This window comes from Sturnus vulgaris, chromosome 8 (genome assembly GCF_052056855.1).
Source record: "Sturnus vulgaris isolate bStuVul1 chromosome 8, bStuVul1.hap1, whole genome shotgun sequence".
Lineage (NCBI taxonomy): Eukaryota > Metazoa > Chordata > Aves > Passeriformes > Sturnidae > Sturnus > Sturnus vulgaris.
The window spans coordinates 13,124,184-13,149,364 of record NC_142250.1 but is presented as its reverse complement, the minus strand read 5'-3'; the positions used below and the strand labels follow the sequence as shown (position 1 = coordinate 13,149,364).

Sequence of the window (25,181 nt, the reverse complement as noted above, 5' to 3'; positions counted from 1 at the left end):
AAAGAAGATAGGTTGAGAATCAACCTTCAGAGAACAGAACAATTAGTGCTTCTGTTCAGGAAATATCTAATTAACCTTATGCTCAGTAGAAAGAATACACTTTCTATTGAGCTTGGATGAGCTTTCAACACATGTCTGAAAGCTTTACTGTGCCCCCAAGTGCTGTGGACCTGATTCCTCAGAAAATTGCTGCCAGATGTAGAGTTTAGGAATGCAGTGAACTGTCACCATTGCCATTTGGAGTATTGTGGGCTTCTTAGGATAGAGCAGTGAGCATTCTGTCTTGATCTGAAAAAATCTCTTGTCTCCAAGTAAACGTCAAGCACTTGAGTGGGACTGTTATCTCCAAGTGCAAATAAGCTGTAAGTTCAGCTCTATGCTTTTCTGTGCCAAGAAAACATTGAACTCTTTCCCAAAGACAGTATATTTAGAATCTAGGAATATGACAACAGCTTCTTGCTGGTGTTTGGCACCCAATTCATTCTGAATGTGCCTTAGTTGGGTTATTTCAATGGCAATCACAATAATTCAGTAATACTTCATTTTGTTTCCTTTTGGGTGTCCACAGTTCAGCAATCCTTTTTCCTATGCCGTTGTCTCTTGAAAAAGTTTTGGTTGGGAAGTGGGTATTCAAGTTTTCGCTATCCTACTTGTAACTGATGTTAATTTTAAAGAAAAATCTCTTGCTCAACGACATCAGTAATCATAGCACTTCTGAAGCCACTGTCTTCAGTCTGGATTGCTGGTAAAAACTAGCAAAACTCAGTGTTTTCCATGGGTAAATGGGAAAATCTGAGACACTAATGAGGGCAGCAAACAGGAGTTCAAGCTGTGAGGAGTCTCTAAGGTCCAGAGACAAACTTTAAGTAGATGGTCACTGGATCTATGACAAATTACTTGAGCAGAGCCTGTTCCAGCACGTGCAGTAAATGTCAGATCTCTCCCAGCCAGGAACGATCCTTAGCTTTGTTTTCCAGCCCATGGAACACAGGGTCTTTGTGAATCAGAGTAAGTTGGTACCTCCTTGTATGAGATGTGTGAGTAGCATGTCCTGGGACACATCCATGGCAGAAATCTCTTAGCTTCTGCATAAAGCATGAGTGCATTTCATACATTTGTCTCTGTGCAAATACATGCACAGTGAAGCAATGCAAAGCCTGTGTTCCTTTTGAGACACTGCTAGTAGAGAAGGAAATAATGCCTCTGCAAACACTTTCTTTTCTGATGCAAGTGAGAGAATTTTCTCAGGAAAAGGCTGGGGAGGAGTTGGACCTATTTCTGCTGTTACTCAGAGCTCTGTTGGCAGCTGTCAGGTGTGTCTGGAGAGAAGCTGATCTCTGAACTCAGCTGGCAGTGTCAGCCTTGCTGAGAGCAGCCTGTCCTGCAGCCCTGGGGTTATCAGATTTCCTTCCTCAGAGCAGGGAGTCTCCAAGGGCTCTCAGCTGTGTTTTAGGTGGCTCAATGTCTTCCCTGGCCCCGTGGTCGCTGAGTGGGCTCAGGGGGTTTGCAGCAGCTGTAGTGCAGCTGGCTGCAGCTTTCAGGGCTGCCAGAGACACTTCTTCCAGCCTGGAGCACTGAGAGAATCCCAGGCAGTATTTGCTTTGGTACTTGTTATAACAAGTACACTTTGTGGCTTTTGCCCTGAGCAGAATGGTGGTCATTCAGCTGCCCTGCATCCCCTAAGACTCCCCAGAAAGACCCCAAGAGCTGTGGCAGCCAGAAACCCAATTTTCCTCTGTAAAAAACCCCACGGCTCTTTTTTTACTTTTCCCCAGTGTATTTTTTAAATCTTTCTGCAGCAAAAACCAAATGATGACCTAATCTCCTTTCATCTGCCTTGGACTGAAACATTAGAATCTTACCATGGCTAATATTAAATATTATTTAGAGCTGCCCATAGTAAAGCTGTGAAACACAGTGAGACACACATAGACAGAAACAAGTTTGTGGTAAGTTCTCAACTGCCAGAGGATAGATGAGATCATTTAGCATGTTCAAATTCTCCAGTGGAGTAAAGGATGGGGAGGATTAGTGCTGCCTGTTGAATTGCCAGTGTGATTTGTTTTGGCAACTTGGTATTTCTCAACAATTTTCAACTCTACACTGAATTGTCACGTTCCTAATTATTTTGGCAGAGTTGAAAGGGTCAGGCACAGAGTACAATCTCTGTCAAGTGTCAGGCAGAAGATGGTGTTTGTAGGTATTGCAGCTCTTCACTCCCAGCTCTGATGTGCAGGATTGGATTCCTGGGCAGAAGCAGACAAACTGCTTGCTGTATTCCTTCCGTGGAGTAAATGTGAAAAGTTCAATTGTTCATTTTAAATGCAAACACACACTGTTTAGTTGTACTTAACAAAAGGATGACTGTTCTTTCCTGTGTCATACTAGCAAGGATTGTTTTTTCTCACACACACCTTGAAGAAATTGGGCAATATACCTGCACATCTATGCACTAATTTAATAAATAGAAGTGAAATCTCCTCTTTCTGTAAAAAGGAAAATTAAAAGAAAAATTTTGGTGAATTTACAATCAAGTGCCTGTTAAGTTTCTGTTATTGTCTCTTCTTGGCTTAAATCTCATTCTCAGTTAAAAAGGTAGGATTTTCTTAGTTGGCAGTGTTGCCTTCCATTAAGAAGTCAAACTCCACCTGAATTTTAGTTCTTGGGGTGTATGTGTGTGGGCTTTTTGTTCGTTTTTCTTATACCCTTTCATCTTTTTACTAGAAATGTTTCAACAACAGCGACATAAAAAAAAAAAAGCCCAAACTTATAACAAAACTCTGGTGTGATTCAGGGAAACTGCAGTGAGATTGATTTTTTCCCCCCTCCTCTATTTTAAGTTTACCTTGTGGTTTAAGATGTTGAATAGAAAATATTCTGATAACCCAGGATTTCTTCTGTGTCTGTCCATCTTCCTGAAGGATAGACTGGATGTATTGAATTTTTTTTAGGTAGTGAAGCTAAGTGAATAAATATTCTTATGAGAATAAGGAACAGTTGATGTCATATCTTTTTCAAGAGAATAGACTCATTTACTTGCAGCTAAAATGTGCAATCCTTAATTCTACAGAGATATTAAAAAAGATATATATTTTTTTTCCTGAAGAAGCTGCCTGGCTTTGAAATTAATGTTGTTCTAAAAGCATTAACTTTTCAAAAATAATGAACTGTCCACTCCAAGAAATAACAATTGAAGGATAATGTTAGAAATAATCCAAGATAGTGGCATTAGAATTGACTGAAGAACAAAACTAGGCTTTTATTTCTCATAAATAATAATAGCAGCCTAATGTATTGTTCACAGAATCATATAACATTAAGGGTTGGACTCTAAACCTTCACCCTAGAAATTTCATAGGATTTCATAGCAATCTACTTTGGGTTTCCCTTACTTATAGATCAGGTCAGGTAACTAGGCTAGTAATTCGAGGTGATTTTACTCAGAGATTTATAAAAACATGCTTACCTATAAGTTTGTTACCCATAAGGGCATAGTGTTGGTTCCATTATAAAATTAAATAAAAGCTGTTTTTATTTGTAATTCAAGTTATTTCAACAATATGGATAACAATTAATGAAATTCAGTTTTGAGTTTTTTGTGGGTTTCAATGAAACTACATGATTTAAATCTGCTTCTTCACCACCTAAGGGATTTGGGAAAATTCATTGGAAAACAGATAGAGATTCCTTGTTCTGCATTAATTGAGCTCCTATGTTATTGATAATATGAGGGAGGCTAACTGCAGGAGCAATCTTTCTCAGGTTTCCATCTCTTTTAAGGCTTTCTTGGAAGGGAACTTTTTGGCATGTTACACTTGGCTACATTTTGCAGAGTGACTGTTGTGTGCTGAAGGATCTTCCTCTTCCTCCAGAATGTAGTGATCTTAATTTTTGGAAAATACTCTTCCCTGTGTTGGTTATGAGGACACACTGGGGCAGTTATTAAACCAAGATCAGCAATAAATCAGTTCCTGAGTTCTGAGGTTCTGTGGATGATGAGTGTGGTGCTCGAAGGCAGCAGTACCTTCAGTGGGGGCACACATGGACTTAGACCAAGCTTTGCTTATGGGCTGGAGGATAGCACAGGCTTTGGGGCCACGTGATGTTTTCTGTATAGCTTTCAGATCTTAGATGCTTCCATGTTCCTCATTCCTGTGATACAGGTGGTCTCAAAATGTACCCTCCTAAGAGGTGGGAAAATTCAGTGGTGCCTATTGTTGGAGGTGAGAAGCCCACAGTTAGAAGAGACAGTGATTTGTCCAAGGTAACACAGATTCTCTGTGATAGGAAGGAACTGAAGCAGTGTCTCAACTTTTGGCACGTTCTTCCTCTTTAGTCACTTCTGGCTTACTTCATTTCCTCTAGAAAAGAGAAGAAGAGGAGAGACAGAGAGGTGAGGAGCTGATCAGGCAGCAGGAAGAAATCCGGGCACAGGAGCTGTACCTGAGCCTCAAGCAAGCTCAGCAGCACAGTCAGCACAGCGACCACGACCAGGAGTGGGAAGAGCAGTGTGAGTAAAGCTACCTCCACAGCATCAATGCATTTCTGAAAGCACAATAAAGGACACTTGCAGAATGGAGAAGGTGTGGCCAAAAAAATCTCTTCTACCTAGAGCAATACGAAGTGCTGTATTGTTTTGGTGGAAATTGCCAGCTTAAAATTACAAACAGAAGTTTCAGATTTCTTTCTGTATCTCTGTCAGTGCCTTATAGAATTTTTTGTGTACAGTGACTGAGATCATTAAATTCTGTCTAATGTACTTAATTAACAGTTTTTGGCTTAGTAGTAATAACTTAGGGCACAGTTATTTTGACAGCTTGTCCTCAGCTATCTTTGAAGAGATAAAATCTGTCTTCATCAGTATTTTAATTGCTTCCATATGGTAGTGGGGTGAAGCTATGATGTCAATGCTAAAATTCACTTAATTCCAAAAGATTACAGTAGATCATACCTAGATTGTTGCTCTAAAAAGACACCTGATGATGATCTCACTCTATGGAAGTACTGTTCCTTTTTTGATAGCCTGAAATTCTTTATATCATAATTGTGATTAATTTCAATTTTTTTGGTGATTTTTAAAAGCCTATAAGGAACAGAACAGGTATATTATTATATAGATGTGTGCACTAATACTGTAGATAAGTAAAGGTCTACATTATGAATAAATTTCAAAATACACAATTAGTTTATTTTATGGCTTTAGTCATCACTTCATTAATTCCTGAGGACTAATTAATGAAGTGCTATTACCTGGAATTGATCTGATAATGAATCATTCTCTACAAGATGAATTAAATCTATATGATACACTGGTGCTATTTCCCAAGCTCATAAGAGGGTATGTTAAATTTGATCAATAAAACCTCTGTATATTACACTGTCAATCCAGATAAAGTAATTATTTTCTGCAGAATTATCTAAATCCAGGTGTACATGCATATATGGAAAAAACCCCCTAACTTTCTGTGTTTTCAGTATGTGAGAGCAAAATGAGTTGGGGAAAAAGCAGCCCTTCAGTTCTACAGAAAATCAGCATCAGCTGGCAACACAGCATAGAGGATGGGGCTATGTATTTTAGAATTTATTTGATGCTATATAAGGAAAGGAAATGCATTTTAACCATGTTGTTAAAAGAAAAAAATGAATCCAGGTTACCTTTACACTGAAATAAAACAAAATACTATAAACACTAGTAAAGTCAGGTATCATTTTCTTACTATTGCAGTAATGAGGTAACTGATGTTTTAAATTGAGGAACGCTGTTTGTGCAGGGATAGACATCAAAAATGCAATAGAATCATTATGAGAGAAGGGAGGGAGAAAAAGGCACCACTACTTTTTCTTGTGGAACTTTGGGGGCATTCTGTATGCTCTGGAGGAATTCTGTCCCCTCCAGTGCCTCAGTCCCCTCAGCCAAGGGGTGACAAGAGCAGCCCAGGTGGCTCAGGGCTGCTCACCAGGCAGAGCAGAAGCTCTGTAAATTCTGTGCTGCCAGAGTTATGCTGTTAGCAGTAATTGATTTAGCATTAAACTAACTGCAGACTAATGACTAGAGTGTACCATATCCTTGTTTATCCTCTTATGCTTATCTCGGTGTCTCCATTTATCCCTGTAGCTTTGAGGGCTCAGAACCGTGCTCCATTAGCAAATGGGTGTGACAGCTGAAGGTAGGAAGATGCAGTTTAGTGCCTTATCTGAGACCAGGTGCTGGCTGGCTTAGACTATGCTATCAAACTTTGCACTGAGTTTCCTCAGGCATTTTAACATCTTCCATTTCCTTAACTTTACTGCAGGAGCCAAAATGTGCAGCAGAGACTCAGTAACAAATATTTGGAAGTGGGAACATCTGAAATTGCTATGAAGTTAATTAGCACCTCAGGTTCAGCAGATTTTTCATTTTTTATTTCAGTTCTAGATATTTTTCTCTTTTTATGGTAATCCTTCCATTTTGTCTGCAAGTATTCCTGTGGGGCACTGAGAGGAAATTTAGTGAAGTTAGGCAAAGCTGTCCACAAATCAGCTTTTCTAAGTAATAAATAAATGCATGAATGCATAAGAGAATTGCAAGCAGATGTAATATTTACATTTTTTTGCCACTACAAACCTGCTGTGGAGATCATATTGCCTATTAGGAGCAAGGCCAGGCTCCTTTGGGTCTTACCTGTGACAGAGAGCTGGGGCTCAGTGCTGCAGGGGAGAGAAATATAGCAATGATATTGATGACACCACCAATTTGTTTAGTAGATGGAATGCAGAACGTGGTGGGGATTCATCTCTCCTCATCACATTTTCCCTCAGCTGTTTATTGCCAAGGCAATCAGCAAAGTGGTGCTAATATTAGTTTCTGTTGTTCGGTTCAGTTTGCTTCTGCTGTTTGCCAAAGAACAATAATGGCCCATAGAACTACTGTGTTAATTGAAATACATGATTGTAGGGCTTTTTAGTGTACTAAATAACAAATGTAGAATAACTTGGGAAATCGGTGCTAAAAGGGGGAAATGATGCTGTAAGAGTAATTACACACTTTGATTTCATATCAAAGATATATATTGGGGTTTTTTAGAGGGCGGTTGTAAGCTAGGAAGTCGAGCAGGGATATTGGTTGGCAAGTGAAAAGTGAATAGTGGAAGACTTATTCAGAGATTCTACTGTTCAAAACTTTTATTTTTGAAACTGAGATGCAAAACTAAACTTGGATAGCAGAAGGTATGTATTCTCCTTAGTTTTGGACATTTCTTTGTGCTATCCCATTTTCAAGTTACTAGCTTATTGGTGTGACCTCTCTTTGTGAAGGCAAAAAAAGGATCTGTGAAACTTGATAGGAAAAGCTGTAGCCTCAATATTGATCTGATTGAATATTGTAAAAGGCATTCTGTTAGTACGTTTACAAAGCCCTGAAAACTGAATCAGGCAGAGAAGTGCTCAGATACTATCTGACCAAATCTATTAATCTCTAGGAAAAAAATATTCCATTTAAAACATAGACAGAGATGAGTGAGTTGATCTATTATTTTGCCTTTCTCCAAGCACCTACTTTTGGTCTCTCTTGGAAGAAGGATACCAGGCTGACTCATTATAGCTTTTTTCATATTATTATATTTTTATGTTCTTCTACGAATATGTTATGAATTTATTTTTGCCTAACTTCTAAAGGAATTCATTGGGTATTTATGTTCCCCAAAAATTCAAGTGGGTTTACTGGCAGGAGCATTGATAAAATGCTGAATTTTAAAGTGAGTGCTCCCCAGTTTAGCTATGCATTAACTAAGCAAGTGCTCAACCTTACATGTCTGTGCCCTCTGAACTCCAATAGGTCTCAGTGCATTTTTGACTAGGAATGGGATTACTCACATGCTTTCAGATAAGATTGCTGAACTGAAGCCATATTGCAGAGTATTTGTGGGAAGTTATATTTTCCACATAGGAAAAGGAAAACACACTGTATGATTTGTATGTGCACTCAGAAAATCTGAAGATTGAATTTTATCTATTAGTTCGTCATTTTGAATAGCTCATAAACAAGCTTCCAAGAATTTTTAACAAGAGGAAAGCTAAAACAAAATAATTTTAAAATTACAATGCATAGTAATAGCATATATTTGGGTTTTTTCAGCTTTCACATATCTGACTGTAAATTGATGCTCTTCAAAAACACAGAATAGATTATAGAAAATGGAGAGGTCCTAGTCTTTCACAAATTATTTGATCAAGTTCAGCTGCAGTGCAGTATGAATTAATCCTCGTCTATATCAAAAGATTTGCTATTAGAACTTTGCCAGGACTGCTAATAGGGATTTTCCAATCCTAAGAAAATAGAGAAGACAAAAGGCACCTTAGGTTAGCATAGAGAAAGAATAGATTCTTGTAAACTGTGCATGGAAAGCAAGGTGAACCAACCCCTCCAGGCCCCAAAGAGCCCCTGCATACCCAGACTTGGGGTTTGCTCTTGGTTGTTAAGAGGATGTTCATGTCACAGAGACATGTCTGAGCTGGCTTTAAACTGTTCATTTCTAACAATGACAACTGGATAAGCATGGATCTGTCTTGGATGTGTTTACCAGTTTTTCCAGGAGGGTTGGTCACCTATTTTTGGCCTGCTGTGCTGAGGCTGCAATCACAGTGGCACACACCTCTCTGAGCAGCTCAGGCATTTCTACACAGGCTCCAGTTGCATGAGGGCAGAAATGTCTTCATTTTATGAGCACTGCAGGATGTACCTGTTGTTGGTATCACCAACACCAGAAGAGAAAACTGGTCTTGGAGCTGGTCTTACAGGACCTGGGTGAACTGTAGATCTCCCTTGGGCTTGGCAAAGTCCTAATTTTCCCATCTTGTCAGTCCTTAAATTATTCCATGAAATAAAAGAGAGATGTAAGACTATGTCAATTATTATCTGTAGTAATTCTTTATTCTAGAAATACGGATCTCTTATGGTGATTCAGAGCTTTTAGGGTTTTTTTTCCAGATATCTAATCCCCCCACTGAGAATATTGACTGACTACACTACTAGTGTTTTTCACAGGGGTCATGGCAGAAGTAAATTTACTGTAAAAGGACAGCCACCCAAGAAAAATAAATCAGTACTAGAAGTCCTCGCTACTTTTGCTTTCTTGTTACTGGAAAGGTTGTGATACATCTTGAAATACAAGTAACGTACAATTTTGACTTCTTCTATCTTAAAATATTTGTGCCAGACTTGATCCAGAAATAAAGTTCTCCCTCCTAGTGAGATGGTTCAAAGCCATAGAGAGAAATATGAATAGTCATGAGATTATTTTGTAAGAAAAATCTACAAAACTACATCCAGATTTACCTTCAGACTTTGAGTGACTTTCTCAAGATAGATAAATTTGTGGGAAGTGTCAGTATGGGAGGATGGTTCATGTGGTATATATCATTCTATCTGGAGTGTAGTGAAAAACCTTTCTGTAGATTCCTGACTGTGATGGCTTTATCCCCACTACTATTTCCACTCACCAAACATGGTTATTGATGCCAGTGACTTTGATTATTTGCTCAAAAAACCCCTTGACCAATCAAAGATTAAAAGAAACTTAGGATAACCCAGGAACACAGGTACACAGTTGAAGCTGTACTAGACAACTTCTGAAGGTAGAGGAAAGAGAAGGATTTTTTTGGAGTAACTACAAGGAAGAGGGTAGGGAGAAAATCAGGAGGCCAGTAATGAGAAAAAATGCATTAGGAGATCCAATGCATCTCTATGGTCAATGTTACAATTCAGATACCTCCACTGGGAAATTTCAATAAAAATTCTTCATAATGGGAGAGAGATGATTCAGTGTATCAAATCTCAATATTTATATGCAGCCTTCCCTATCCTTATGTGTAGAAGACACACACACGTGGGTATGTACATTCATGTAAACACACAGACATACAAGTATATATATGCATAGGGAGGGCTGCATGTCATACTTTCAAAAGGTTTTCTGAATATTAGTATTTAACAGTGGCAAAATATACTACCTCACCTCACACTTTTGTGATAAGAAGCACTAAAGTTTGATAGTTTGGGAAAATGTAGTCTGGGTCAGTGATTTCTGATGGTACAGAACTGTTGGCTAGCAAAAATACTGTAGGAATGTCTATTGAAAATCTGCCTATTATTGAGGAAAGTGGGGCATGAAGATATCTTCCATTTCTCATTGTCAGGCAGCCTGTACATAGAGTAGCAAAGAGTCCCAGAAAGCTCCAGGCAATCTGCCCTCAATCTGAATATTATAATGGTGACAAACAGTTGAGGGTTTCTAGATGCCTTGCAGAGTTGCATCAAATTCATCCTCCTTGGAGTCTCTCCTTGTGCTGCAAACACAAAGTTCATCTTCAAAGTGACCATTACTGAGTGGCTTTACAAGGGATAAATCACAGAAATCCTGGAGCCATTGAAGCAGTATATGTAAATGACATTATCTACCCTTAAACATAACGGTCTGTAAGATAAATGGTGAAGTCTGTTACTTGTGTTTCCTGTGCTGTGCATTTGTTTGTTACTGTGTTTAGCCAAAACTGCAGGGTATGTAGTTAAGTGAAACTGAAATCCTGCCAGTTGTATGCATATGAAGCATCTATGACTCGTTTATTATGCTGTCTTGATGAGCTTCTAGTCCTGCATATCTTTCTGATTATGGTAATGTTATATAATTCTAAGCTTAAAGGTCTTTTCCCTTTCCCTCATTTGCCCACAAGGTTTTATTTCATTTCATTTGGCTTTGAGTGCTTTTATTTCTTGATTCCATTAAACCTTCTTAGAATTTGGAAGTTAAATTCAGTTATACTTCTGCCTGCTTTAAATTGGGAGCATAAACCAGAGGGATGCAAGCAGACTAATGAAATGCAGCTGTCTGGTATTATATCATGCATTCCTAGTCACAGGTACAGTCACAGGGGCGTAGGAAATGGAGTGTTCACTTTATGAACTGGGTATGATCTAAGCCAGGATAGTCATGGCAGGATTGATAATTGCTACTGGAGGCCATAGCTAGCTTCTTTAATATTTGCTTCACTGCATGTTAAAGGTTTTTTTTTTTTTTTTTGCACTGAAAAAATTTGCCTGCCTGCAGTTATTTGTGACTCAAAAACATCATCCAAATGGGGCTTGAGGCACCAGAAAAGAGCCAATAGATGATGAATATTTGCAGTACAATTCTTGGTGCATTTAAATTATACCATGTCAAACTCAGGATTGTTGGGACATTAATTTTAAAATGAAGAAGCTTTAGTAAAAGGTGCCTGAGCCGCAGTGGCCAGAGCTGCAGTCTCATAACAAGTGACAGAAATAGGTAACTCCCTGGTCAGTGCCATTGTTAGGTGTGTATTAAATCTTCCAGTACAAATTCTGGTTCTCCACATACAATTTCAGAAGTGTGAGGCAACCCCATCCATCAACATGCCCTTTCCAATGGCTATTAATTTATCCATTGTTACTGAAACGATTTTTAGACTGCGAATTTCAAGTTGGAGATGACTGTGACTGTAAGTACCGTGACAAAGACAGCATATGTTTTCAGAAAGCAAACAGCACTGACAAAGTGCAACCTGCATGTCAGTTTTTATAATGGTAAATTTTGGGAGTTGACCGTTCAATTCTAGTTATGTTCATAGTGGCAAAGAACACTGTTAGACTTAATTTTAAGCACTAATTAACATCCTTTCTTGAAACATAGAACTTGGTGCACTTCCAGGGGAAAAGATGTCCCCAAGCAGAATTTCTCTTATTACAGCCAAAAGAAGTGTCAGATTTAATCACAATATGTAGAGGCTCAGTTATTGCCAGTAGTGGTCAGATCATTGATAATTTGAGATTTCTTCTAGAGGTGGGCCTGTGTTTGAAGCATGTGGGAAGTCACCCAGTTATCCGCCCTCGGTGATGTGTCACAGTTTATACGTTGTCACAACCAGCTCCTGTAGGAATAAAGGCAGCGAGCTGCTGTGTGAGCAGGGCAGAGTGGCTGTGTGCATTTCTGAACGTGTCCTCCCGTCCATCCCGCCCAGTGCGCCGCTCCAAGGCTGCTGACGAGGAGAGGAGCCACCAGGCGCGCCGGGCGCGGGACGAGTACCGCCGGCAGTCCCTGCGAGCCATCCAGAAGGGAAGGGTGGCTGGCCTCAGCCACCTGTTCCAGGGCACAAACCTCAGCACCGACCAGGAGATCAAACTGAACGACAACAGCACAACTGCTCTGCTGTCTCCTGCAGCAAAGTCCAGGTTGGTTTGTGCCGGAGTGGTTTTGAAAGAGTTTTCTCTTGGATTGGTCCCTCTCCAATCCCCACCATTTCAACAAGCTATTCTTCAGGTTTGGGGAGTCCTCAGTCTTGCTATTTCCTGATGATCAGAAGAAAAGAATGTTTAAAAGAAAAGAAAAACAGATTTAATGGAAACTAAATGCCATTTATCTTCAGGCAGATTTCTTGGAATTCACACAGAGATGACTCCTTGAGAAGACAGCATGAGATCAGTATGTGAGGCTGTGATACAGGGGAGTCAAATGGACAAATTCTTAGGCAAGCCTTAAGCCTCAAGCCTAAAAGCCTTTTTTTTTTTTTTTTTTTTTAAACAGAGAGCAGTCCTAAGTTTCAGAGGCTCTTTTCTCAGGCAAAACCAAGTGTCTTTGGTATTTATTAATCTTTCATTTGACTATTTAGGGAGCACAATTAATTGCAGGAGAGGAGAAGACTCCAAATGGGAGGATGATTCCTACTAGCCAAAACATGTAAAAAGTATTAGAAAGAGTAAGGCAGGCTGTCAAGTAGAGAATGCAAAGGAAACATAAAAGTTTAAACAAAGCATTCCCTCTCCTGTGCTTAGTGGTTTCTGTTTGGAGACACAGTGTATTATAGCTGATACTGATTTAGAGTTTTTTTGCCAGTAAAAAGGAATATACTCAAGAAAAAAGAATTGCTTGTCAATATTTATATTGGAATAAAAATGAGTGGAAAAGGAAAGCTTACTAAAATGTCCACTGTGGTAAATTGTTTTTTCAATTTCAGTTCTGTAAGAACATGTTTAAGGTGCCATTGCAAATATAAAAACCACACCACCGCGGTTTCCATAAAAACACAAAGTAATTTTAACAAATTCTAAAAAGTTAAAGTTGTTCAGTGAGCGGTGCTGAACAGAGGCTCCGCTGGCCATTTTGCAGCTGTGTGTTCTGTAAATGTGCACAAAGAGATGGATGTTTGTCTCGGCCCTGGTTTCCACGCTGCTGGTGCTCTGTGTCCCTGCAGTGCCATCTGGGAGCGCCCTGCCCGGCCCTTCTCCCGGGACCTCATCGTGCGCTGGTTCAAGGAGGAGCAGCTGCCTCGGCGGGCTGGCCTGGAGAGGAACACCAACAGGATCGCTCCCTGGTTCCACGGTAATTCCCTGATCCCTCCTGTCCTGGACAGCCGAGCCTTGAGTGTCTGCTCGGGAAATGAACCTTGCCAGCTGCCACCCCAAAAATGAACCATCCCAGCTTCCATGCTGACATGGCCAGACTGTGTTAAAACAGGGCTTTTGCATCTTCCCTTCCATTGCCATATGATTTTCACATTTTCTTTTTACTAATTAAGCAGACTAATTTGGGGCTCATATCGCCAAAGTCTTTTCAGGAATATTTTAGTCAAAATATACTTGCTGCAAAATAGCAAGACAAGCAAGAGTACTGAGATCAAGAGAGAGTGAGAAGTACCCCAAAATTAAGTGGCAAATAGTGCAGTGATATGGTATGTGGACAACTGACTTTCAGGTTTTTGATTTACCTGATTTGCCAGAATGACTTAACTCATATCTTTTCAATCCTTGTTATACTTTATAAACTGGAGGAACACTTATTTCTTGCTTTCTTTTGCAAACAAAATTTATTAGGTATTTTTTCCCTCAAAAATAATTGAGGGTGTAGAATTTTAAGCAGTTTTCCTGAAATGGGAAAGGTGCAGATCCAAAATTTGCTGTCTTATCTGCTGGAGTTGCTAGCATCTCTGTGACACTTGCTTTGTATAGCATTTGCAATGCAGCTGAATCTTGGATATCAAATTCACAGGTAAGACATCTTATTTTCATAGGTATTAGCAATGATCTTTATATTCAGTATTCTCAGACATGAAAAAAAAAAAAAAAGTTCTGGCTTAATAGCTGACATAATTGAGGGACCAGCAAGACTTTAAAGTTTAATCTCAATTTTTTTTCCATTGCTGCTTTTGATGAGTCTATTGCTTTGTTCAAAGCACTAAGCTGACCCTCATCTGATTCATGGTTCTGTAAGCCTAAGATGAAGATGTGTGGGCGTTCTGAAGTGAACCAGGCAAGGAAGATTTCTGAATAAGTTTAATGTTTCATATATTTCAGATTTCTGTTTATGATACACAAATCCTTATGTGTTAAAAGTCATCAACAAGCTGCTATTTTCATTGGCTTAATTAGTCAAAGACACTGAAGTCAGTCATGTGTAGCTTGTAAATGCTAAATACTTTCATTTCTTACGGACAATGATGCAGACAGTGTTGTTTGCTTTCTTAGAGAAGACTTTTGGTGTGGTTGCTTTCTGAGAGACAAACTAATTAAAATTTCATTTGTGGACATTTGCCAAAAGTGCTCCCAGCCAGGATCTTTCTGTATGATCCAATGATAAATGTTTTCCCTGCACATGGGAAGGTCACATCCATATAAATTGCTGTTAGGAGTTATGAACATAATTTATGCTTCAAGTTAAGGAGGTGTCTGGGCCTGAGCCAATGCCTGTGCAGTCTTTCTACTAATATTGGTGGCTTTTGGATTAGTTTGTTAATCACTGAAAGAATTGAGACATTCATGATCATTCGTTACTTTCCCAGCTCATGCTCTTCATATGTTGAGAAACTGAATGCAATTACTTCTAAAGCTGAGCAAAGTACATAATTTTTCCTTCTCTCACTCAAAGAGCCTGACAAAGATAATCAAGATACACTCCCAGCCTGAAGTTCAGTGGTTTTCTTTGCAGGGACCCATGTGAGTGTTGTTTAATAGTTATTTGCTGCATGAGTTGTTTTGGCTTCTGCAGCTCTGGTCAGTTAATTAATTGTTATAATTGTAAATTGTGAGTTGCTTTGCAACTCGTCTGCAATGGTGGAATCTAAAGAGGTTATTACAGGTACAATAATTAGTGTTTGGTGCTGTTATCTGGTGTCTACATTACAGTTTGTAATGGACACAAACTCTGAGGAAAACCAAAGAATCACAGATTATGCCGAGTTGGAAGGGACCCACAAGGATTATCGAGTCCAGCTCCTGGCCCTCCTGTTTTTTGTATTGTATTCAGGGAGCCAGGACATTATGTATGATCTTTTAATGATTTTTGTCTATGAACAAAAATACAGCAGAATATATTTGACTTGTATAAGAAATTGGCAATAAAAATTAAAGCCTTTCTGCAAAGCCCAGAATTACAGCTGACAACTCGAGCCACTGGGGCACCTCAAGCATCTCTCACAGCAGGTGTAATCAGGTCCTTCACATCTTTGAGCAACTTCTGTATTTTCTTATATCTCAGTTTTGGGAGGTTAATATTCTGCTTCACATTAAGGGTTTTTTGAATGCAATACACTAAGAAAGTTATTGCAATAGTACTGAAAAAGTAGATACCAGTTTATTACAGAATAACATGTTTTTGCCAGGGCCAATAGAGATTGGCTTGCCTGCTTTGACTGTCAGGCTGTTCAGCTTTTTAGCTGAAGTTAAGCATTAGGTGATTCACTGTATTCAAATTGTACTGTGGACATATAACTTATTCTAGTTATGCAGAGAGAAAGCCTTGTGTGCAGCTAAAGTAGCAAAGTACAAATAATAATGCAAATGTCTTTATCCTCATATATTTGGCTTATTTTCCACTTTAAATCATCAAGCCAGTCTGGATTCCTTTTAAAAATACACATTGTCTGGGGCATTTTTCATGGTACATGAAACAGGATAACATGGCATGCTTAATGTCACCTGAAGTTTTCCTTTTGTCTTCATTTGAAGAATTGCTACAAAATGTTTCATTTGAACCAGGGTAGTAAAATCTGTAGCTACAAAAAGTCTTTCAAATGAGAACATTTCTTTCTTTATTCACAAAAAGTTACTTAAATGAATATCAGCTTCAGCTTCATCCATCTCTATTTGTCACTTGAAATTATCATCAGTTATCTAAATTCCAGCAGATGTTTTCAGCTCATTTGAAATAGGCTTTACTGTTTTCTTCATTAAAAAAATTGACACATTAAAGATACAAACTGTAATGTACAGCTGAATTCTGGATGTAAATTCAATTATTTTTTGCTCTGTTTGAATAATAAGTCCCTGCCAAAACCCAGATCATTTGCCCTTCCAATCCAGAATGATTTTTTAAAGTTTGCAAAGAAAAAAAAAAATCTATTTTCAATTTTTTTTTAGATCAAACCCAACTTTAATCCTGTCCTAAATAAAAAAAATTATGATATGATCTTTACTTAATTTGGGTTGTGAAGCAATGAACCTTTATTTAAAGTAGCTTATGCCCACTTTGTGGCCACAGTGCAGTTATGCTCAATTCTCAAACTGTTTAAATGAAGATTCAGAGGCAGTGATTAAGGTGTCACCAGGAGTGTCTTGGGATTTAATGTAATCAGTGTCTATTTCTTCTGTATTGTCTAATAGTTACCCTAGGTCTGAGTGAAAAGAAATATTATTCATTTTTTTTTGACTGAAAACTAAGAAGTTGGTCTGTACATTGTGATAACCAGAAAGTTAATTGTATTCTGATTTCCTCCCTGCTAATTGAAGAGTATAATCAAATTATTATATGGGCATCCTAATATTGTATCAAGTTGTATAAAAGGTTTTTGTTAATTTGAATTAAGAACATTCTTTGCCAAGATTCCAGTTGCTGATATGCTTTGAAATCAGGGAAGTAAATTGGTGTTTAGCATGGGAGAGCTGTCTCTCAAACAGGCTGGGAAGGAGGACACATTCCTTGCTTCTGCCAAGTTCAGCTTTGAAATGGATTTTTCTTTTCAAACCCCTGTGGGACCCATGCTGAGTAAAGGGAAAGTTGTCAGTCTTCCCTATAGGTTGAAGAGTTTTGCCAAACTATCACAGACTTTAGCAAATTGTAGTTTTCGGTTTATTGCAGGCATAAGACACTTGGGATGGAATTCCATATGGCAACAAAACTCAAGACCCTTCCTTCCCTACATATTTAACAAAATGCTGCTGATGGCTAAAATGTGTATTATTTCCATGTTTGGTCTTTTATTTGTCCTTTAACCTTTCTCTTATGCTTCCAATCTGTTTCAGCACTTTCGTTTTTCCCATTCCAACTACTTTGTCAGCTGTTACTTTTGATGGTTGAGATATTTTTAACTTCATATGTTAGACTGTTCACCCTCACGTACTTTGTTCTGCATTTGGTTATTTTCCATTCAAAATATAGGAGTGCTGGTCTTTGCAGAGGGTGTTGATATCAAAATATTTCCCTAGCTTTAATTGAGAGCAATGTTTTATGATTGTTGCTGTTTATACAGAATATAGCAGGGATCTCCCAGGTGTGTGGTCAGCATAGTACAGAATTTATTCATTGCCTGTCTCTGGGTGGCTGTGTGCTTGTTTGCCAAGCATCTGCTGCAGCACTATCAGATCTCCACTTGCCTTCAGGTTGAAAGGAAAGTTCAGAGGCTGATATCAAAGATCTGGAAACATGAGGTAGTTGCCCTAAAGGCTGTACCTTTAAAATGTAATTGCAGCAGCCTGGTTGCTATTGTGGAGAACCATTTCACCAGGGGAAGTCAGAGGGGTGGTGAGTTAAGGGAGTGGGGAGCTGTGGAGGAGCTGATCAGAGCAGATGGAAGGATGGATTGAAAGAATGATGAGAGATGCAGGAGAGGAATAATCTCTGAGGTCAGGGCAGCCAGGGAAGAAAATTTTCAGTTTAACAGGAATGTGTTGCAAATGTTTACAGATCAAGGTTTAACCTCAGATGGCTAATGCTGTTTTCAGGAAGAAATTTGTTTTCAAGGTGAAAATCTAGCACACTGAAAGAGTGATAATGGTTCTGCAAATCAGGTGTTCTCAGTAAAGGAAATATTTCTGAAAGTCTATTAATTATGAGTCCTTGAACAGCAACGAGGGCACTGGGCATATTCATATAGCTGAACTGTGGGAAATATAACATACAGCTTGTACTTTTAATATTTTTTTAAAGGGTACAGAAATGGCAGTGGCCTGTTTGAAAAACATCTAACAGGGAATAAAGTTTGCTGCTTTGAGCACAAAAGCATGCTTTTTGTTCTGCTCTTAAAGAGGAACCTTCCAGTTTTTCAATAAATCAAGTGTTGTAAATCTAGCAGAAGTGCAGCCTTTTTGATATTGATGATCTATTTTCTAATTCACTGCTTTGTCATTCTCTAGGTTTTACATCTTTTTGAGAAAGTGTACATATAGATTATCTGCTTAAGTAAACTGAGCCCTAGAGGTCCGGGATATTTTTCTCTTCTGTAATTGTAGGTGATGATAAAAAGATATAAAGTTTGTTTAAAATCTCCTAATTTCACTGAGAGTTTTTCACTGTCTTCCACGGGATTTAAAGGATATAAAAAAATATAGCTATATGCAAGGCTTGGTATCTAAAACTTCCTATGGCTGGGAAACATCTGGAATGGAATCAGAGAATTCCTGACTCAAATGAGAATTGTGAATCTCAGTGTACCTGGTGCACACATTTGCAGGACAGGTCCAGTTCTCTAATTTATGCAAGTAATGAAGAAGAGGAAGTGAGATTTAAGAAAAGGGTTACAGAATATCAAAATTTATTTCCAACCGTTGTGTGGGAAAGATTAAAAAGAAGGATACTTTTGAGACGACAGATTTAGAAGAGATTATGTCTTACTTCCTTTATTAAAAAGGTAGAGTCCTCTGTTGTCTGCCAGTCAGTTCTCAGAGAGGTTGGGCAGAGTTGTGATCAGCAGTTCAAATACTTGTAGGCTTTGTGGCTGCTGCAGGGTCACACAGGCTGCCAGGTATTGCCACCTGGCTGATTTTGCAAAACAAGTAATGCCACAGTCAATCGGTATCAATCACCATCCCCAATCTGTGTGGTTTTCTCAGAAAACTTTGGTAGGAATGGGTATTCCCTTTGTTGTGAATCTTGGCAGGAAGAACAGTTATAAGTTTGGACACCATATGACTCTCCCATCACACAAGCCTACATCAGAAGAAGGGTTGAGGAGTTAGGTCTGAGTGGCAGGGCATGCTCAGCTGTCACCTCTGCTGTCCCCATCCTGTGGTGACACAGACACAGGAGTTCCCAAGGCTGCTTAGTCCTGTGCTTTGCCCCAGTGCTGAGCTGAGGCACAGAATGATGATGTTCCTGCCGTGGTGCTGCAGGAGGAAGAGGAGCCCTCTGGTGTATTAATTACACAGAGGGGCTGCCAAACGCTCTGCAGGGCTGGGAAGTCTGTCTTGCTGAGGACAGGCTCAGGCTGGGTTTGTACCATTGCCTTTAAATAGTAATGCTATTGTAATGCTACTTTAAAATTATTATAAAGCAGTAGTTGTTATAATCTACACATAGAGGTTTTAATGCAAACATGAACCAGCTTGTCCTTGCAGTTTTATAGATATTCTTTATATGGGTGGATATAAGCATGAGAGCTGTTATTAGAGCCATGGTAATATGCTTACTTCCTGTGAGATGGAACATTACTTTTCTGTATTTCCTGAACATATTCTTATCAAACATTTACTAGATGCTCTGATAGTATTTTTCAAAGATCACACAGTAATTGGAATTAAGTGTTGAGGTCCTATGGTGGATTCTGGTACTTGATTATTTTTGTCCTAATTTAGACTCATAACATGAAAAAACTCAAATGCTTCCTTAGCTTCAATTCAGAGCTCAGCTTCTTTTTTAAGAAGTGAAAGGTGTTTTTCTGTTTTCTGAGAGATAAGATGATCCTTCACGCACTAATTCATTCCACTTAGGTCATAATGATTGTTTCAGTCTGTCAGTTCTTTTGAAGGCTTTGGAATTGTTTTTCTTACACCACTAGAGTTCCAAAGTGTCTATGCAGACAGGTTATTAGCAAACAAAATAAATGTTTTAGACCCCATGGCTCCTCTTGGAAAGGAGCAAAGTATCAAAGTGAGGTAATGTGAGCTGTAACACGCTGCTAGGAGAAAGGAAGCACAAAAGAACAGCAGGGAAATTGTAGAATGACACAATTGAATAATTAATGTAAATAGGCTAATTGCTACTGTGAAATGAGCTTTCTTATTCTTTTACAATACATTGTCCTTCTTGACTGCTTTTTAACTGGAAGCTATATTCTAAAGATTTGGCATGTTTAGAAGATAGAAGGCATCCATTTTTCTTAGCAGTTATGGTAGACATTTGAAATGAGAGATGATAAAGAACATGTGAGCACAAAGGGGAAACAAGTGTGGTGTGTTAATGGTTTCATAGACACAAACAGGTCAGGTACAGAGCCCACACAGGGCAGGGTTAGTTAATAAAAATAATTTTAAAAAAGCGGCTTTTCATGTTAGTGCCAGGCAGTTCTCTGCATAAGTGAAGAATATTCAGCAACTTTTCCAGAGAGTTTGCTCCCAGGTGAATTTACTAAAAAAATATTGAAAGTCAAATTCCTTTAAATTTTGAAGACATCTTCCCCTTTCACTTAAAACACTTTTAAGATTTTCTTCTCCATCTGCTACTATTAGAGCATCCCATTGTGAGCAATTACGATTTTGCTTAATAAGTCATCATAGTAGCTTCAGTATTTACCTGTAATTTTTCACTACAGTTCTGTCTCCATTTTGAACTGGTCTGTGTGTGTGAGTATATTTCTCTATTACTGCAGCTCCTTCAGGCTTTATCACATTGCAAAAAACAAAAAGGCGAGGTGTGTCTGGACAGAAAGCTCTGCTTTTAGTGCAAAGATATGAAAAATCATTTATAAAAACCATGTGATATAAGAGCAAGAGTGATTTGAAAGAAATCACATGTAAAGACATAAAAGTCACATTTTACACAAAATAAGAAGTGTTACACTCAAGTAAAAAGCCCAGACATCTACAAAGGTTGCATATAGTAAGACTGGAAGGAATTATGATTTGATGGTGACCAAAGCAAATGCAGAAAGCCTGTTTCATCTGTCCAGCAGCCTGAATGTGAGCAGTGGTACCCTTTTAAATGCACTGCAGTTTGGTCCTTACCTGCTGGACTATGCTTTCTCCTTCCAGTGGCACTGTGGATGTGTCAGCTGGAGTTTATCCATGCACAAGGTACTTTTAGATATCAGTTACTACCAGCACAAGACATTCAGCTCATACTGTGCACCTTTAAATGCTGTGTCTGTTTGCTTCCTGATCACCCCCTCCAGCACACCACAGGTATCCTGTGCAAAGCCTTGTTAGTCCTGGATGAATTGCTCATATCCTGCTTATTTTTAGTTTATATCTAAGTGTTTATCAGCCATGCCTGCAGCTCTTTTTCCTTTGCCTGCATACTTACAAGAATGTGCTTTCTCTTTCACAGGCTTCTGTATATATTTTCATCAGCTTACAATAGACTGAGTTATATTTATTTTATCTATTTAAAGCCCAGCAAACACTTGCAGACCTGAGGTCAGTAAATTTCCCTGATTTCCCAGCAGCTGGATGCCTTATTGGTGCTTCTTCTTGCTCTGCTAAGCATTGAACCTGCAGTCCTATTGATCCAGCCTCAGGGGAAAAGATCACAAGTTATTCATTTGACAGCTCTGAAGTAATATTATTTTCCTGCTAAGCAAAGACAACTCTCTCAAGCAGGGTACCAGCAGATATTGTGTGTGGAGGTGCAGGGGGGGAAAGTGTGGGGCTGGGTGAAAATATGTTGCTGGTTTAGCTTTCTTCCAGTTCACCCAGTCAGAAGCAGATCATGACACTTGAACTGCTTCCCCATGGGAGGTAAACAGTGGGAGATGGTAGAGAAATAAAGGGAAGAGATTTCTGTGACTGCAGGCGACTCACCTGCGTGTGTCACTGCACTGTGTGCTGCTGGCACGGAGGCACAGCAGGGTGGAGTGAGGGACACAGAAATTTGCCTTTCCCTTGCAAACGTTGAGGGGATGACAGCTTCCTTCCCTTTTCAATTTCAGAAAGGTCAGCTCTTCCTTCTTCTCCTGGCCTTTCAGTAAATGGGATTGTCAAATCACAAACTCACAACTCTTTTGAAGAGGTAAAGCTCCAAAAGGGCCATGCACGTTGGCACACTGATTGGCATTGGCTCTGACTGCTTCAAACCCTAGCCCTCTATCCAAGATTTACATCCATAATAAAACACACGAGAGTTTGTTTAATCACGGTGGAGAGGGCTGATATCTAAATTATATGTAATTCCATGGGCCATTCTGCTATTGCTGTTACCACTGCTTCTCAGAATCAAACACAGCATGGACTTTCATGAGTGCATGTGGCTATTATAAATGCATTCCAATATGCTTGATAAAAGGAATTTTTTCGACTTGAAGTGTGCTATAAACATTTCTAGGTATTTAATCCAAAGTACAAGAAAGTAGTAGTTCATTAGTCATGGGACAGAAGTCCCTCTTCTATTTTCTCTCTTAACAACACTACTGTTTACAGAGTGGGGACAGAAGCTTTAAGAACTAAGATGGTGAAAGGAACTAATTATTCTGCATAGTTGCTGTATGTGTTCAGTTCCTTCTATCACGTTTCTTTCATAAAATTTAGCATAAGTGAAAGTATCTTAATTCCAGATTTTTTATTCAAAAATTAAGTAAAAATTTGTACCTGCTTCTGTTTGTAACTTTTTCGGAATTTGAGATGAAGTTGGTTCCACCATTGAAGTAATTTCTGCTTGTGAGTGGTGGCTTCAAACCCCTCATTCAGATTATCCTGCTGTGAGTTTGAGCCTCGCTGCTGACTCACTCACCTCAGTTCCACTGCTGGTAGGAAATGAGGCAATTTAGTGCCTGGTTTTTGGTGGCTTAGCTGAAAACTGTGTCAGACCCCAGGGGATGTCCAGAACTGGGTCACTGTCAGAGCTGCACATGGCTTCTGCCACTCGTTAGGTGTGAAGTTTTTACTACCCCAATGCTGTTCTCATTTGACTTTCAACAGTGCTTCAGTGTCTGGTTCACTTTATTGAGTGATTAAAGGTAAGTTTTTCCCCTGAGGAAGAGTACACGAAATCGATGTGCAAGAATGCTGCAAGCAGCTAGAAAGCACTGTAATTAACAAGCTAGCCTGAAGTTCCCAAATCCAGCCAAGTGTGTGAGAAGAAAAATTAGTTATCAATAGTATCCCTAGATTTACTTTTCTTTGAGCTAGATAAAGAAGTAAAGTTTCTTAAGTAGATACAGAAAATGCTTTGTAGAAATCCATCTGGAACTGCTCTTTCAATTTGAATATGGGAAATTACTCCAGATAGACCATGATTTAAATTTGTATCCCTTTTAGCAATAAAAGTTCTAATAATTACTTGATTAAAAAACATGTAGAAAGATTCCTTATGAGCTCAGTGATATCGTCTAGATGCTTCTCACAGATAAAAATAGATTTCAGATTGCTAATGTACCTAAAAATTAAATGCATTCTTAAACTTTACACAAAGGGAATTATATCTAAGGAAATAACCATTTTCCTTCACCTGAGAGAAAAGCATGAAAAGCAAAGAATACACTATATTTTCTGCCTAGTTATCTGTTGGAACATTCAGCTGTAAAATTTGAATTTTCCAGGGCTCCATGTCAACTGTGGCTTTTGCTTTTCTCCTCCTTTTGAGTGAGCTCTGCTGACACTGTGATTTACCAGTACACTTGTCATTTAAGTTTATAGAAAATGTGTCTTGACAGTTGCTTCAATACCCATGAGATTATAGTGTTCTAGGTGAGTTGTAAGATATATGTCCTTTAAAGACCATTGTGAGCATGTGTATGTGTTTATATAGCCAGGTTTTTTGTACTTTTTGGATCTATTAATTTAATTATTGAAAGGAGAAAGGTACATCAGTAATTTTTGGTTGTGGGCTATATTTTTTGTTAAAAACTGAGGGCTTCCTTACTAGGTAAAAGCAAACTGAGAATGCATTCCACTGCTTTTCTTCTGTCTAATTCGTGGCCAGGAAGGCTATCAGTAAAGCCACCTGGAAGGTTTCCTTGCCTTGTGCTCACACATTGCTGTGGTGCCTGCAGAGCCAGTTGCACCATGTGGCTGCCTTTATCAGCTGGTGTCTACTCAGGGTATTCATGAGAGGCTATAATCTGGGGGACAAATCCCTGGCACCAGTGTAGGTTCTTCCTGAAATGAGGAGTTTCACCTGGGAGCATTCAGCAGCCCTCACTGGGTCATAAGGCACAGGGAAGCACAGCACGTGGAGAAAGGGCTCCAGGATGTAAAAGCCAGCCCTTGCTGCAAGAAGTCAGGCTAGAGGTCTAAAGATTCTCGCTGGATGCAATGAAGAATCAAAACCTAATTTCCATGTAGTCAGACAAAAAGCACAGATACATCAATAAAAACCAGTATCAATGTGTAAAGGCCAGAGGAAACCATTAGCAACTCTAGCAAATCAGCAGCTTGTCAGAGGCTGTAGTGTAATATTCTATTTACTACCATGTAACTCCATTATCTTCTAAGACATTTCAGTGTCTGTTCATTGGGCAAATGCTTTTACTGTGAGACCACTAAATTAATGAAGTTTTATTTATAATGCATTCCCAGTGTAATGAATAACAAATCAATATTAGCATAAATAAAGCCATTTAAACTAGCAGTGTAGCAGGAAGGCTCCCAAAGAAAGCTCTGAACATTTATAATGTTCAAAACATGACCAGCCTAGGTATCACCTCTCTGTTGGTAACCAGTAGAATTACAAAACCTTTCCTAGCCACGTATGTATTTTGTATATTCACACTATTCAAGACATTTGACAATTGAATAAACCGTGCTAAGCATGGGTGACTGTGGAGAGAGCTGGGTTTTACTTTACACACAAGCAGATTTTGAATATCTGAGAGTCATTACCCATGTCAACATTTTATTTTGCTCTTTCATTCAAGTCATTGTGAAGCTTGTTTGTTTTAGGTAGAACTGTAGATTAATTGCCTTAATGGAAAGTAATTTAAGTATTCATTCAGAAATGCATCATACAGAAAATTATTTGAATCCATCTGCTAGTCTAAAGCCAATTCAGTTG

At 38.9% G+C, this 25,181-nt stretch overlaps 1 protein-coding gene across 2 annotated transcripts in view; it reads left to right on the top strand.

Annotated features, from left to right (window-relative positions):
- SH2D4B (SH2 domain containing 4B) overlaps positions 1–25,181 on the top strand; it is a 59,426-nt gene that overhangs the window by 17,084 nt on the left and 17,161 nt on the right. Inside the window, exons 4-6 of one of the 2 annotated variants that reach the window (XM_088168853.1) lie at positions 4,366–4,510; positions 12,013–12,186; positions 13,185–13,370. In XM_088168853.1, the coding sequence (XP_088024979.1) occupies positions 4,366–4,510; positions 12,013–12,186; positions 13,185–13,370 (505 nt within the window). Of the gene's footprint in view, positions 1–4,365; positions 4,511–12,012; positions 12,224–13,184; positions 13,371–25,181 lie in introns of both variants that reach the window. The other variant, XM_014877958.2, reaches the window with a different exon arrangement.